Genomic DNA, 16928 nt, shown 5'->3' with positions numbered 1-16928 from the left:
TTATATTTTTTATTGTATGAAAATTATAAAGTTAGTACATTAAAATCACAGCATTGATAAATGTGTTGTGTGAAACGACCAAATCAGCTCATCTTCAAACCCCTGCCCCGTTTACTGCCATCCAAAATTTTTGGAGAGGATTTTTGTCGACAACTTCATGTTTAGAAGAAGCCTGGCTTATCTAGTACACAACGCTATCATATGCTGTTTTGAAATTGCTTTTTATTCCCTGGCCTGGCAGGTTATGCTTTATTTTGGGCATACAGGCCCAATATTGTCTAATTTGAGTTCACAAATATTTGTAAAAACTATTCAACAGGTACACTTTTTTTTGTTGTTCACATAATAAGAATGAAGACATTTTAAAATGTATATAGACTATGTATCCTCTTTAATGCAAATTATTATTCAAAATTATTTAAAATGAATCACTGTTCACTGCTCCCTGAGCATGATATCTGTTGATGAAAAGAGATTCATCATCATGTTTCATCATGTTGATTCATCTTCTCAATGCAAAGTGAAAAAAAAAAAAATGGCATAAATTCTTTTGTCAGGCAGAAATGCAAAAGTTTGGCTAAAAGGTGTAAACAAAAAAAAAAAAACAAAGGCACAGGTTAAACACATCTGTCTAGTTCATACAACAATAATTAAAATGCAACATAGCGGAACACAATAACACAACCATTAAAGAGTAATACTTCAACCTTTACACCCCCATGGCACCCCATATGTATATGTCTTTCTTTCGATTGAAAAAAAAGGAAGAGTTTTAGAAATATTATATATATATCTATCTGCATATTATATAAGTAGCACATCCAACAAAGGCCACTTCAATACACAAAGTGAATATAAATTGAACCTTATGATTCAGTCTCTTCTCAAGCAAAATGACAGCGTATGTAAGAAACACAAATACTAACATTTTAAAGTTGACCCCTGTGTTCATTTTGCGTGGTTTCTGAAGCGGTCCTGTACACTTGCATTATATGAACTAAAAATCTTCGCGTTCATCTGAAGAAAAAAAGTAATCTTTATCTGGGACAGTATAAGTGTAGTGAGTAAATGATGAAAGAATTTACATTCTTCAATGGATTATCCAAGGTATTAGGAAGAGAGATACATTTTACATTACAGCTTTACATTTCTTGTCCTGCACATCTCCACTGACCTCACCTGGTACACATACATCTCCCACCATGTGGAGGAGGCCCAACAGAGGCTTTACCAAGTTCAAACATGCCCACCTCCATCAAAACCAGCTGACCAAATTCTATTGGTCAGCGATAGGACCCGCAGCGGGTAGTGAGGGCTGCTGAGCGTGCCATCAATTCGTCACTGCCTATACTCAGTGACATCTACACTACCCAACTTCAAAAGTAGGGCAACTGAATCTTTAAAGACCCACTCACCCTAGACATCAGGAGAAACCCAGGAACAGGAGACGCATGTTTAGTCGTGATACATATTGTACCAATAGATGTTTATACTGGTAATTGTGCCTGTTATGTGCAAGTCACTTTCATACTGTTGCTAATGATATTTCCTTTGTACACTCTTCATATTACAGTCCTAAAAAGATGAAATTTACGAACAATTGCTTTCCAGCAGCAGATGCATTTTAGATCAATCATGAGTGAGCACAACATGGAAGTGAAGGATGAGATACTTCCGTAAATAAAATGATCCTGCCAGAACAACTGCGTGAAAACTTTTGTCTTTTCCGTCTGCATCATCTCAATGAGCTTTAAAGAAATAGCCTGAAAATGCTAATGTGGACAGAGCATTTTAAAATGAAAACTCTGTCTTTAAATGTATCAGGATTATTGTAGATGTAGCCCGATATCCTTTAGGTTTAACTGATTCAATAGATAATGTACTAACGTGTAACTACATGTACCTAATATAATAATATAAAATAAAGCCTGTGTCTATCAGACATCAATGAATGTTCTTTATTACTGGCATGGCTAAAGACCATCCAAAATATCTTAAATTGTGTTCTGAAGACAAACTAAGTTTTTACTGGTTAGGAACGACATGGGGGGTAAGTGATTAATGACAACATTTTCATTTTGGGGTGGAGTATCTCTTTAAGTAACTGTCTGTGGATAAGTGCAGTGCTAGTAAAGAGGATCCAGATACGGGATAGATCAGGGGTCTCCAACCTTATTTCATTCGGGATCTACTTTTTAAAAATGAAAGAGGCTGACAGCTACCAATGTTATACAGTACTTAAATCTTTTAAATAATGTATCAATACATATGTGATACACAGCGTTGTTAAAATCTGCTGTATATATTAAAAAAGTACTGATACACACACTGAAATAATTGTACCAATTTTATGAAATAAGCCAACAAATGAAATTAGCAGCACAATGCATTTTTATTTGCCAAAACAGTGAAATAAAACATTTAAAAAATCATGGCCAGATTTTAAACTAACAAAAAATATTCATTACATGTTAACTAACATACTTGAACATACTACGTTCAAATAAAGTTTTGACTATTTAAAAAAATATACAATTATCTTCTCCATAAACAGTTCTACATAAGTTAATATGCATTCTAAAAATCTCAACACTTCTGATAACAAGGTAGGCTATATTCCACCAAGATTTACAACAAAAATCTGGTCTGATTTTGCATTGGTCTTAAAAAAAAAATTTGGCAGACTGAATGAATTTGTAAATCCACAGTTTGACAGCAGAGGGCGCTTATGGACTACAGAACAGAGATGTTTTAATTTTTTGGGGTCTCAGCCCCCAACGAGGATATATATATATATATATATATATATATATATATATATATATATATATATATATATATATATAAAAGAGCAGTATTCCACTGTATTGCATAGATAGGTATAAAATATAACTGAATAGGGCAGGCATAAATTTAATCTAAAATCTAACTCTGACCTGCTGAACTTGGAAACAACATAGTTTTTCCAATACACCATATTTATAATTTGGGCAGAGTCATACAAAATAAAATTTTGCAATAGATTTTAGATAATTCTAAAGGGCCTGAAAATTATGAAGTAAATAAATCGCCCTTGACAGTAATATCTATTATATTAAATGTTTTTATTTTATTTAGGTAATTATTGTACATAATTATTATAACATTCACATGTATTCGTTTTAATAAGAACATACAGTTTGGAATGTAGTCAGAATGCACTCTGGCCATCGTATACATGTGATGAGGAGACATGTACCACAGTCAATTGAAGGAAATACTTCTCTGGGAACCTACGTCACATTCACTCTGTTTTACTCTTTTTTTGCTTTGGCATCAGGATGAGTCTTTCTGAAACATTTGCGGAAAAGGAAACAGCATGTTTTAATTAAGAGGAACGTGATCAGTGCAACAATCGAGAGTAAGAAGGCCACTACGTCCAGGCAGTGGTACTGATACCAGCTCAGATCATGTGCCTGAACTCTCAGATGTTTAGCTCCTTTATTCCGCATCACAAATTCAATCCAGTAAACTGCCTGGTCCAGAGGCTTCATTGGCTGGTCATGGTGAATTCTGGATATTCTCATGATGCTCTCCTTGTATCTGATTAGAGAAGAAATGGAATTATGTTTTTTTTTTCGGTTAAATTTATAATTGCAATGAAGTTTTTGTTCAAAATCCAATATAAATGTAGTAATACACAAACTTTTTCCACCCTGTTTCTAGCGTTCTGACTAAAAACAGTTAAGTGTTGTTTCTAAATTAAGGAAACTAACTGGAAAAGTCCTTTAGACATAACTCACGATGGATTATTTAAGACAGTCTTGAGCGCATCCACCAGGTCTTCGGACTGCATTTGGTTGATGTCAAGAACAACAGCAGCTCCTTTGGTTTTCATGTGCATTAGGTTATCAGGCTGGTCAGCAAACAGTGGCAAGCCCACCATTGGGACACCATGATAAATAGCCTCATACAGTCCATTTGTCCCACCATGGGTAATGAAGGCCTTCGTTTTTGGATGACCTATCATATAAAATAAAGTCTGCATCTATACAATGTCAGTTAAAGTCCTTCATGTATACTGAGCCCAAATGACAACCCTTTCCTTACCAAGCAAATCATTCTGTGGGATCCAGTCATAGATTTTTGTATTGGGAGCAAGAGTTTCTGGTGTTTTGCCATGATAACGCCAAACGACCTATGCAAATGCACATATGGGGAATTTATCAACAGTTGCTCTGAGACACTGAGCATATGAACACCCGAGCAGTAAATTTATAGAAAAGTTCTGTTCGGTATAATTTTTTTTTTTTTTTTTTTTTTTAATAATGTATTCTGGTAACCCTTTTAAAACACCTAAACTCTGAGGGTAAAATAGTACATTATTGCTCTGTATGATGAGCAGAATATTTTTTTAATTTAATTTGCATATAATCATATACATAGATAACCTCAAATATGACAAACAGTGAAGCTAACATGTGCTAGCTTGACCATGTAAAGCGATTGTATCTTCTCAGACACAATCTAAGTGCTCTAAAGTGCTTAATTTATATCACTTGAAACAACGTGGCATTGAGTAATTGATAAGAGCATTTTCATTTTTGGCTGAACTGTCCAAATTGTGCCTCATTAAAGACATTAAGTACATAGTCTTGTACCTTTTGGATTTTGGTATTGAAACCCCTACAGACAAAATTACTGAAAAAGTATTTCCAGAGCCAAGGCAGCTGTTCTATTGCTATGAAAAGATAAAAAGGTACACACCTTTTGTGGGATCTGGGCAAGAGCAGAAGCAATGGTGTTTGCTCTTTCCATTGTCAGGTTGCTGATCATGGAACCCAATGAGAACACAATGATGCCATGATCTCCTGAGCTCTGAACAAACTCCTCCTAAAAGACATAGATATGAGCACATACTGTCACTGTCACACTCTCTCTGTGAAGCTCATATGATCATGCAGGACGGTGATGCACACATCTGATCACAAAGTGGAGTGACAGGAAGTGTGGGATATTCAGTGTCTGTGCCATCTGTGCAGCAAACTTTATAATTACAAACTGCATGTATAAAATCCTGTTAAATTATTGCCTTTTCCCCCATATCTAGCATTTCATTAGTGGCTTAAAACGGAACTGATTTTCTATCAGAAATAAGCTATAATGGTCAAAGTATGCCACGTGTAGTTTACAGACTGGGATTGACACTGCAAATCCACAGTATCTTTTGAGGTCAATGTAGTGTGGGATTACAAATTTAAGATCTGCTGATCCTACATCCTGATATAACTGCACATGAAAGACTAAGGTGAACTACATTGTATTAAGCATTCAAAGTGAATGTGATGAAAATGTGATGAGCATGTAACTATGTGTGAATGTTAACAGGTCTATAGTTTTTGTGACTAGGTGGTGCTCAAAACGTGGTGATCATGTTATGCTGCTTGCTGCAGCATGGATCTGCTGGTAACCTGCTGGTTATTCTGGCCCGGGGAGAACTGCCCCCCCCACCATTTTCCTTGATACTGTAAAGCTGCTTTGACACAATCTGTAATGTAATAAGTGCTGTATAAATAAAGGCCACGGATCCAAAATTTCAATGTAATGATCTTTGATCCACTTCTTTATCACTCTTGCTTTATGACATGGTGCTACGTTCATGCTGGAAAAAGCACAGATCATCACCAAACTGTTCATGGATCATTGGAAGAAGTCGCAATTGCATAAATGTTGTGATACCATTCTTAATTCCTTGAAATGTTTTTGGGCAGAATTATGAGAGAGTCCACTCCCTTGGTTGAAAAGCAACCCCACACATGGATGGTCTCAGGGTGCTTCACAGTTGGCATGTAACAGGGCTCATGGTAGCGTTTACCTTTTCTTCTCCGAAAAATCTATTTTCTAATTAGTATGACAGTGATTTCACCTGACTAGTACTCATTCACATTTTCACATGTTCTGCTGATATGCTTAGTGAATTAATGTAAGCAGGTCATTTTGTTTCAGGATCAGAAAACAGTAACATTTTTTTTTTTTTTTTTTGTGAAAAGTAAATCTTTTGGTCAATGAAGTTTCAGCAATTATTTCAAATGCATTGGATCACTCTCCACAATAATCTAGAAACAATGTGAATGAACACCACAACAGCTTAAGCAGCAAACTTTGCAAAACACAAAATGTCACTGCCAAAACATTTGGCCATGATTGTACAATTTATGCCTGCTGAAGTCAGACTTTGAGGACTGTACTGCCACATAGCATATTAGGAGCTAAATTAAGTGCTGCTCCTTACATAATCCCAAGGCATGAAGTTATAATATTACTTGGTTAATTCAAGGATTGATGCAATGATGCAAAAAAAAATAAAAATAAAAATAAGAATATCATCGTGAATTTCAAGAATCAAGAATATTTCAGAAGAGCAGATATTTCAAAACAGAGTCAAAGCAAAGTCATTACCTTTGGCAGAGGCTTGGCGGGTTTGCAGTGTAGTCCTCCAACAAATTTAAAATTAGGCAGAAGTGGGCGTGGATACTCAAAATCCCAGTATGTTCTAATCAACCAGATGTCGGCTTTTCCCATGGTCTCACACATTGTAGTGGGTTTTCCTGTGACATGCAGAGATACAGTGCCACAGTTGATGTACAGATCAAGTTTAAAAATGTTGCTTTCTTCTGATTTATCTACTTAATCTACAGCCTTCTTGTCCTGATCTCTTTCAATACACACTTGAGTACATGAGTGCACCTACACTATACACTATACTGCAATAAAAATTCGATTTCAGGTATACAGTCATCTACAAAACCTTAAAGAGTACAAAACCCCAGACCTGTTGGACCACATAATAAATAATTATAAAAAAGAAAAAGAAAAATGCTACTTGTTGGTTTTCATACTATTAACCATTTAATATTTTTGTTTTCTTTTTTTTTTATTTACAGCAGCCTTCATCAGTACTCAAGAAAACTGCAAAGAAAGGATTTTTTAATCGTCAATGCGTCAAGGGCGCATGCATGTTGTGCCAGTGGCTGTACTCTCCTGGCAACACCAAAACCTTGCCAGCATTACCAGCCGCTACTCAACACAGCAGTAGAAACACAAATACATTTCCAGAAATCATAGTGAAATATATCTGCTTCTGGATAAGAGCACTGAGAGACTTTACTGATGCACTTTTAGTTGACACTAGAGGTGATTATACTGCACTAACAAAAACAATGAAGACAACTATTCTCAATTGATCCTTTGCTGGGAGTTTGACTGACAGACTATCAGACCAATCATACCTTGGAATCTGCCATTTTTTCCAGATATGAACACACCAGACAGGATAGTGGATTAATGTTGGTGGACTTGAACTGGAAAAATGGTGTGTAATTACGTACTGACAGTAGAAACAAGAAACCTTCTGATGTTTTGCAAAGGATCAATAACCTGGTTTTCCTCTCTAAAAATGTGTGATTGTGATCAATCATCCTTTGCATTCTTTTAGAAAGAGATACAAGTTGTATGAAGGTGAATGGTATGTTCTAAAGTTGCTAAGTAGCAAGAGTCGGGATTCAGAAATATTTTGGTTGGTTGGTTTTGGTTGATTATTTTAGTTCTGAATCACAATGCACTTCAAAAATAAATCTACTTACAATACAATACAATAAGCCAATGTTTTTTTATGGAGCTATTATAAAGTGTATGACTGTACTTGCATTTACTTAACCAGACCAAGTTAATATTTTCATTTAAAAAGAAAATTATTTAACCTTAAAATATTTGTTTGTTTATTCTGCACTTTTCATTGTATCTTAAAAAAATAGAATGCTTGCATGGGTTTTGCTAAGGACCTGTGTCTAATAAGCTTTCTGAGTGCTACAGCAATGTTTAAACGCATGTTCATTTTGTGATGAAAAGTCTTTGATTGTAACTGAATGCATATCTTGTTGAATTTGATGACTTTAGAAAATTGCACTTGCATTAAATCTACACGCTTATTATGCTTGAAAATGTACTGTAGCCTCAATGGTGCTTTTTTTATTTTTTACTTTTTATGTTTTTATGCAGCGCTATATTTTTTTCAGTGGGAATACCATGGTATTACTACAACCCCCCCCCCCAAAACAAACAAACAAACAAACAACATACAACCAAACAACAACATAGTTAAACTACACTGTAAAAAATTTCTTGTTGTTTTTACAAAAACTTTTTGGCAGCTGTGATTGCCAGAATAATTTTGTAAAAATACAGAAAACTGTAAACACATTTACGTCAAAAACTGTTAATTTTACAATATAAAGCTGTAATTTACAAACAAGAAAATGTGAATATAAACCAGTAAATTCAACAACACACAAAATTAAATCTGTTTTGTACCTTGAAATTACTGACAACCACCATAATAATAAAGATGGTACTGTATAAGAGAAAGCCACATGAAGTATCAAAGCTCATCACAAGTAGCTTCACCACAAGCAGAAGTATATATTAACATATAGAAGGTGCACATTTATGGAAACACAAAACACCATCATGGTAACACACGTGATACTTAAATAATGCAAAAAACTTTCATTAAGCAACAGAAGATGTAACATAAAGCTCAAATGTACATAACTGATAACAAGAACTATTTAAAAACATGATTATTTAAACAAAATACTTTCAAACGTGGAGTGTCACGCAGGGAATTCTGGGAATATCAGTTTACAGTTTTAGACTGTAAATTATACATTGATTTGTTCTTTTTTTACTTCTAAAAGCTGTATAATTAACAGAATTTTACTGTAAATTTACATTAAATGCTTTGTTAGATCTTTTACAGTTTTTCCCTGTATATAGTACGGGAACTTACTGTTAACCTATTATCAGTTTTTTTCCGTAGCGTTTTTACAAAATTTTACAGTTAAAATTACACGTATTTTTTACAGTGTATGGTAACTACAGATTAATTGTGGTTTTGCAACACTAACATCTCAGTTACCTTTGTAACCACGGTTCCCTGAATAGGGAACGAGATGCTGTGGTGACACCGTATGGGAACACCTCTCGGTGTGACGAATGTCTGAAGCCCTATACCATCTGCCAATTTCATTGGCCAAATAGCAATTGGCACTGCCCTACGCATAGTATACCTGAGTGCTACGCACTATTTCGCTCAGATGTCACGAACCGAGGAACGCTGTCAAGGTACGGAACTGCGGGACCGCAGCATCTCATTCCCTATTCAGCGAACTGTGGTTACATACGTAACCAAGATGTTCCCTTTCATAGGTCAATTCGATGATGCGGTGGCGTCACCGTATGGGAACCCTATACCATAACGCCTGACGTACCTGAGATAGTTGGGATCCAGGGAAAGCATCTGCTCAAGTGGAGAGAACCTGAGAGCTAGAAGCCGTCCTCACATCCAAACTGTAAAACTTGACAAAAGTGCTCAGTGAGGACCATCCTGCCGCAGCACAGACATAATCCATTGAGGATCCACTGAGAAAAGCCTAAGATGAAGCCTATGCTATCGTGGAATGAGCTCTAATTCCTAAGGGCGAAGATATAGCTTCCACTGACCAATGGGACATATGTTTCTTTGTGACAGTATGGCCTCTATTTTTATGTCCAAACCGGATGAACAGCTGGTCGGACTCAACATAATTCTTCTGCGTTCTGACAGGACAAAGACTTAGATCTTCTAGCCCCGCCTCTGCAGGGGAGAAAGCTTCCAAGACCACTTGCTGAAAGCGAAAAGGGTTCGACCTTAGGGACATAATTAGGCCTCGGTCGCAGCAATACTTTCACAAACCCTGGTGCAAAGTCCATACACAAGGGTGAAACAGAAAGAGCCTGTAAACCCCCAACTCTCGAGGGAGGATAAAGCCACAAGAAGAACTGTCTTTTAAGTAAGGATTTTTTCCGATACAGTTTCCAGGGGCTCAAATGGATGTCCTGCAACACAACAGATAAATCCGATGATAGAACTCGCTCAGGGCGGAAAGGCCTCAGCTGTCGCGAACCCTACATAAAGCGAAAGACCAGCAGATGACGGCCCACTGAAGTACCATCTATATATACTGAAATGGCTGTCACGTAGACTTTAAAAGTGGCTGGTGTTACATCTGAAAATCTGCCATCTGTTTTTCTCGTGGCCACGAGTTTAATGCATAAACAAACCTGCGTGACCATAGCAACCCGGGATTATCAGAGATGGATTCATTCATATTTTATTTTGAATTCATATTTTTTACATAATGTTAAGTAAAGAGATCGAAATTAAAGCAAAAAAAAAAAAAAAAAAACCTATAATAATAGGCTAATAATAATGTACACATATTAAGGGGAAAGACTATCAGTTAATGGACTTACAAGACTGTAGGATGGATAAAAAAAAGTTTTTATATTTTATTATGCACTTTATGTAATATTTATTTATGATAAACTTAATTTGAATGCTGACAATCGCATGTAATACAGCCCGTAGCCAGAGCATATGGTTAATATAATAATTACACGTCACACCTTTGTTTATCAATTTACACTGGCTTCCAATAGCTGCTCGCATAAAATTGAAGGCATTGATGTTTGCCTACAAAACTACCACTGGCTCTGCACCCATTTACCTAAATTCGTTACTTCAGACTTATGTGCCCTCTAGAAGCTTGCGTTTTGCAAGTGAACGTCGCTTGATTGTACCATCCCAAAGAAGCACAGTCACTTTTACGGACGTTTAAATTAAATGTTCCCTCCTGGTGGAATGACCTCCCCAACTCAATCCAAGCAGCTGAGTCCTTAGCCATCTTCAAGAATCGGCTTAAAACACATCTCTTCCATCTTTATTTGACCCTCTAACTTTAACACTCACTATTCTAATTCTATTTTTAAAAAAATCTAACTACCTTTCTAATCTTTTAGTATACTATTTTCTTTTCATTTATTATGCAATTGTATATGTATGTGTGTGTGTATGTGTATGTGTAAAGACCTCTAACTAGCTTGCTCTATTCTTTTATTTTTTATTCTATCTGTTTTCTTTTTATTTATATTTTTTATTTATATTATGTATTATTTAAAATCCCATGCTACGTGTACTGTGTTAACCTAACTGAGACTTGTTATAGCACTTATATATCATTGCTCTTTTTGTTGTTTTTGATTGCTTCCACTGTCTTCATCTGTAAGTCGCTTTGGATAAAAGCGTCTGCTAAATGAATAAATGTAATGTAATGTAATTAATTTAAGATAAAATATGAATGAATCCATCTTTGATAATCCCGGGTTGCTATGCTATGAGAAAAACATGTCGTTCCCTCAACGTAAGAAGTCTTGGCCACAAGAAATGGATGTTGTTCCTTCAACATAGCAAATTGAGGCCACGACATCCTTATGTCGTCACCTCGACAAAATGATCTCGTGGCCATGACATAATATGACGTTCCCATGAGTTAATATGACATTCCCACAAATTAATATATTGTTGCCTCGACATATTATCACGTTCCCATGAGTTATTATTTTGTGGCCACAACAAAACTAAGTAAACCGAACAAGTCACCTTACGGGAATTTTGTACCTTTTTATTTTGTCCTTACAACCCCCTGAAACAGAAATAATTGTTTTTTTGTTTATTGTACATATAGCCTACACGCATGGACATTTATGCATGATAGAGATGTGATTGGAAAAGTGTATATTTTGTCATATGCATTTTATTGTTCCCCATTTGAGTTTGTAAATTGATATTGGTACAACAACAAAAACAACAAAAAAACAAAAACAAAAAACAAACAACAAAACAAAAACAACCGATCACTTGTGAAAAAAGTGCACTGAGTGAATTTGATTACTTGCAAATAACAGTCTATTCATGAAATAAAAGGCCACTTAAAAAGAGTAATGTCATTGTAATAAATATTTGCAACATCATAATTACATGTGCAATTACAAATAGGCCTTAATTCATGAGAATCAACACCAATGACATTAAATAATATTTTAGCTTAACATAAATGCTTGTCAGTACACTTTATGAACATATTTTGAAGATTGTGAATTATGAAATTACATATAAAGCTGTAGCCTAGTTAAGTTCCGAGTGGGTCAAAAAGAACTCTAACTTTCAGCTAATTGCATTTAGTAATTACACTATGAAACATTTTCTTTTAATTGCAATTAATATGAAATTTTTTGAAAAATATTAAATTTACACAACAGCAAATATAAATCAGACCGAACGGTTTTATTTGTATTTGTGGTATTAGTGGTTTTATGTTACTTGTATTGTTTGAAAAGATTGAGGCTATTCAAAGTGACGAGTTAGAATCTCAGGTAACCTATTCAAAGTGGTTTTTGTACAACCTCCATACTCATGTTTTTCCGTTTTTTTTATTACCCCAAACTGATTATGTTAACTATATAACACTTTATATTCTTCAATGGAATGTGGCTGTATTAATGTTTGAAGTATTAGAAGTTCTTGGCAAGATCTGTCAGTTCATCTGGTGACCCAGAATTTGATTGTTCATATTTAAGACCATTTGTGATGGCTTTGTATTATCGTGTTCATTGTGTAAGTGTAACATGACACTGACTCAGAATACAGGCATTAAGCAAACATTGGTATTGCTCAAAAAAGGAAAATACTGTTTCATAACTCTACTCTAGATGGAGAACTTGATGGAGTTTGGGTTACAATAATTCCTAATGCTTGCACAGACTGATCTTAAAGAAAATATGTTTTTCTTTTTCTAAATAACCTTGGTTGAAGTTTGAACTAAAGTGAAGAATAGCCTCTATAGAGGAATACAGATAATTCATAAAGTTTTATCCTACAAAGAGACTGATAAGAGGGACCATATCTGAGGATCTGTTAGACTTAAAAGGAGTCAAAAGTCCAATTAATTTTGTTTTCTCTTAATTGCTTGTGTTTGTATGTGCACAAATACTGTACGTCACACACATCATTAGATACAAGTTTAAACATGGTTTTCTCCATGGCAGATTTATATCCTTTATAGCTATTTGAATATTTCTGAAAATCAATAAAAGAGTCCAAGGACCGACCTGAACTTTCTTAGTCAATCATTTTGCATAGGTTTGCCAACATGCCTTTGTAGGGAGTGCATATTGTTGAAGTGCAAAGTTCAAGAGTGTGTTTTTCTTTATCAGTCCACCTCAATAAGGGCATACGATCACAAATGCTGAACATGCAATTAATTAAATGTATTTTATCTAAGCCAGAAATGTGAAAGGTGTGTGTCTATACGCAATTCAACTTACACAGTTACAACATAAAGTTAAAAGCTTAATGTAATGCATATTTGTCAGTCATATGGATCCATCCAGTTATTCTGGATAAAAGGCATGATTTTTTATTAGCTATTTTGATTTATTTACTAATCATTTATTTCAAATGCCTTTATTAAAATCATTACAAGTCTATTAATTTTGAAAACAATTACATTTACTCAGTTAAGAAAGTATGAAAATCACATGTATGAGATTAAAACAAATTGGATTTATTGATGATAAACATAAACCTGAATATTTTGTATTTTAAACACATATCCTATTACATAAATCTTACCTGTTACATTTATGAATGACTTACAAATATGCATAAGATGAAGTTTATGTTAAAAACATTTATTCCAGGCTAATTGTATATGCAATTCATTCACATAAATGTTAAATGTGAGCCTAATTATTATTTTTATGTGTGTTCGCTTGAGTAAAAAATGTGGAACAACTAGTTTTTTAATTTATTTATTATGTTTATGTATACCAGACAATGCATACACAAAAAGGCTTTTGTCACATCAGCAAATTAATGCTGACTTATAAAAGTCTAAGTGTACTTACCCATCACTTGCGTATAAAGGTGATCCCACTTTGATTTAGTCACAAGATAAAACAGGACATCCTGTGTGCCATAAAATAGAAAGTTTTTCAGCCTCTGCAAGAAATTCATTTCATCTGTATTCTCAGAGACGACTGCAGGGACGTAGGATGGCGGTGCCGGCAGTTGGCCGCAGAGTCTCTCAACAGTGTTACCGAAGGTAAACCTGAGACTGAGGACTAATGGTATGTTTAGCTTCTGTGCCAGCAGCTCCCCGCACATGAAGAGGGGGTCTGCAAGCAAGACGTCAAACTTCTCTTTTCTCCACTTCTCCAGAAGGTCTTCTCTGGCAAAGAGTTCCCTGCACACAGCCTGATTCTGTTCTGTGCCTAAGTCAAGCATCTCCTTGATCTTCATTGAAGCTTTGATGATGTTGTCATTGGGTAGATCATGAGTCCAGTATTTCAGCATCCTTTCCATATTCTCCAGGATGTCCTGCTTCGTGTGAGGTACCTGTAGAATATCCACATTGTAGCCCACGGATGGGGTGGTGTTGACAGACGGCGTAGCTGTGTGGGTCACCACTGTGATACTGTGTCCTCTGGAGATCAGTGCATCTAGGATGACTTTTACATTGAGCCAGTGGCTGAATTCGGAAGGCCAGACGATGACCTTACCTCCTGAGACACCCTGCAGGTTCAGGTTCAACAGAAGTAACAGGAAAAGTCTGGCACTTTCTCTGGGACTCATGACAGCAGTGAGCAACACTCTTTGTGCAGACTGAACAAACATGAGGAGGAGGAGCTACTGCTGCCTGCACATGCAAAAGTTATACAATCAAATAAAAGGGAAGGTCTTAAACGATATCTTTAGCTGCACATAACAGAGGGCTTTTAAAACACAATGAAAAGGTTTTATTTTGCCATGGCTGGATGTACATTATCCTGCTTATTACGTTTACACGTTTACTGTTTACGTTTATTTACAAGTAAATAATTACACACAAAATATTGATTTGAGTTGAAACATTAGCTCTTTAAATGCAAAGTTTCACTAAGAAAAACAGTTCCCATCAAATAAGATGAACACCTAAGGCATAATATCACACAGTCTTTCAACACGAAGAGGATGTTAAATGAGAAGAAAGTGTTTTAAAATCTTATCTGCTTATTATCTTACATTTATTACAGTGTTCAAAAACAGCAAGTCCTCTTGTTTCATTTTACAGTAAATACAGTCAATAACTGAGGCACAAGATGACAGCAGTTGCATTTGAATGAAACTAGAGATTGTTATTTGGTGTTTCTAATGGCAGTTGTTATGTGGGGAACAACACGTCTCAAAATGTCACAACTGACCAATCAGAATCAAGCATTCCAGAGAGCAGTGTAATAAAAGCAGATAATCGCACCATATTGACTGATTAAAAAGTATACATTAGGTCAAGTCAAGTCACCTTTATTTATATAGCGCTTTAAACAAAATATATTGTGTCAAAGCAACTGAACAACATTCATTAGTTCATTAGGAAAACAGTGTGTCAATAATGCAAAATGACAGTTAAAGGCAGTTCTTCATTGAATTCAGTGATGTCATCTCTGTTCAGTTTAAACAGTGTCTATTTGCAATCAAGTCAATGATATCACTGCAGATGAAGTGACCCCAGCTAAGCAAGCCAGAGGCGACAGCGGCAAGGAACCGAACCTCCATCGGTGACAGAATGGAGGAAAAAACCTTGGGAGAAACCAGGCTCAGTTGGGGGACCAGTTCTCCTCTGACCAGACGAAACCAGCAGTTCAATTCCAGGCTGCAGCAAAGTCAGATTGTGACTCAGCTGGTTCCTGTGGTCTTGTCCTGGTGGTCCTCTGAGACAAGGTCTTTACAGGGGATCTTTATCTGGAGCTCTAGTTGTCCTGGTCTCCGCTGTCTTTCATAGATGTAGAGGTCCTCTCGGTGACCCTCTGTTCTGGAAACAGACTGGATCTGGTGGCTATGGTGACTTCGGAATAAGAGAGAAACAGACTAATATTAGCGTAGATGCCATTCTTCTAATGATGTAGAAAGTACACAGGGTGTTATGGGAAGTGTCCCCGGTTCCGGTTTACCTAATTATTGCAGCCTAAAAAATCCTTTAACGGATTTGGATATTAAAAGCAAATTAGTATTAGGTCTCTGTATTAGCATATTTAAATTCTTGGTAAGTGTTTGACTTGGCCTTTACATGGTTGTATATCTACATAATACAATTATATAATTTAATGTATCAATTGCAGTATATATATATATATATATATATATATATATATATATATATATATATATACATAAATTATGTTTTATTATAAAGAATAAAGAATATTCATTTAAAAAAACATCACTTTTCTGCAATAATATAAGATATAAAGAATCACTATCAGCATGTGAGGAAAGGATACAGGTTCATTGGTATTATTTTTAGCTATTGTAATTGTTTTGGAATATTGCTTTTATTTTTCATTGTCAAATGCAATATATATAGGCATTTTGTAACCAAATTTGCTTCTGTAAATATTAATTATTTTGTGGGTCATGGACAAAGTGTTTTTGCAGCACAGAACACACAAAATTTACAAGCATAGAGATGAACAAAATATTCTAAGGGGGCTTAAATACATAATTCGAAATTTAGTGTGAAATAATACACCACAGACTACCAATACAATCAAATTAATTTTATTATATAGGCCTAAGGAATTCAAAAATGTATCAACAAAAAAAAAAAATCGCTTGAAAATTAAAAGTTGTTGTTGTTGTTTTGTTTGTATTTTGGGTGGGGGAGGTTTGGGGGGGGGGTAGATTTATAAATGCAAAAAAAGGAATAGTGACAAAATTATTACAACCTTAATATGAAAATATAATTTAGATTTAGTTTAAGAATTAATAGGCCTAAACAATTCCAAAAGGGTTACTGGTTCTTCAAAGTGCAAAAGGAACTGTTCGGTGAAATACAGCTGCCGTTATTATATTTTGCAAGTTCATAGTTTACTGCATATTAGTTACAAATAATTTTCAAGGAACTTCAACTACATTTAAAACACTGAATTTTTTCATTACATTTTTTTTGGCAATTCATTATTTAACAATAATG

The 16928-nt window shown here is 35.2% G+C and overlaps 1 protein-coding gene across 1 annotated transcript; it reads right to left on the bottom strand.

Moving 5' to 3' along the window:
* Nucleotides 1–2352: 2352 nt before the first annotated feature.
* On the bottom strand, nucleotides 2353–15499 carry LOC127958781 (UDP-glucuronosyltransferase 2A1-like). The gene is made up of 6 exons (XM_052557755.1): nucleotides 13825–15499; nucleotides 6439–6587; nucleotides 4747–4872; nucleotides 4090–4177; nucleotides 3783–4002; nucleotides 2353–3582 (listed from the first exon to the last, which is right to left on the bottom strand). The coding sequence occupies exons 1-6, from the start codon at nucleotides 14591–14593 to the stop codon at nucleotides 3294–3296; spliced, it is 1641 nt and encodes a 546-aa protein (XP_052413715.1). The 5' UTR covers nucleotides 14594–15499; the 3' UTR covers nucleotides 2353–3293.
* Between the last annotated feature and the right edge of the window lie 1429 nt (nucleotides 15500–16928).

This window comes from Carassius gibelio, chromosome B5, assembly GCF_023724105.1.
Source record: "Carassius gibelio isolate Cgi1373 ecotype wild population from Czech Republic chromosome B5, carGib1.2-hapl.c, whole genome shotgun sequence".
Classification (NCBI taxonomy): Eukaryota; Metazoa; Chordata; class Actinopteri; order Cypriniformes; family Cyprinidae; genus Carassius; species Carassius gibelio.
This window is presented reverse-complemented; position numbering and strand designations above follow the sequence as displayed.

What these genes read in the sequence shown, in the direction of transcription:
- LOC127958781 (XM_052557755.1), bottom strand. Translation starts at nt 14,593, where the DNA reads ATGTTTGTTCAGTCTGCACAAAGAGTGTTGCTCACTGCTGTCATGAGT. An exon ending in CCTTTATACGCAAGTGATGG is followed by an intron (nt 6,588 to 13,824) that starts GTAAGTACACTT and finishes TGCATGTCACAG; the next exon opens with GAAAACCCACTACAATGTGT. An exon ending in CCCACAGAATGATTTGCTTG is followed by an intron (nt 4,003 to 4,089) that starts GTAAGGAAAGGG and finishes TTTATATGATAG; the next exon opens with GTCATCCAAAAACGAAGGCC.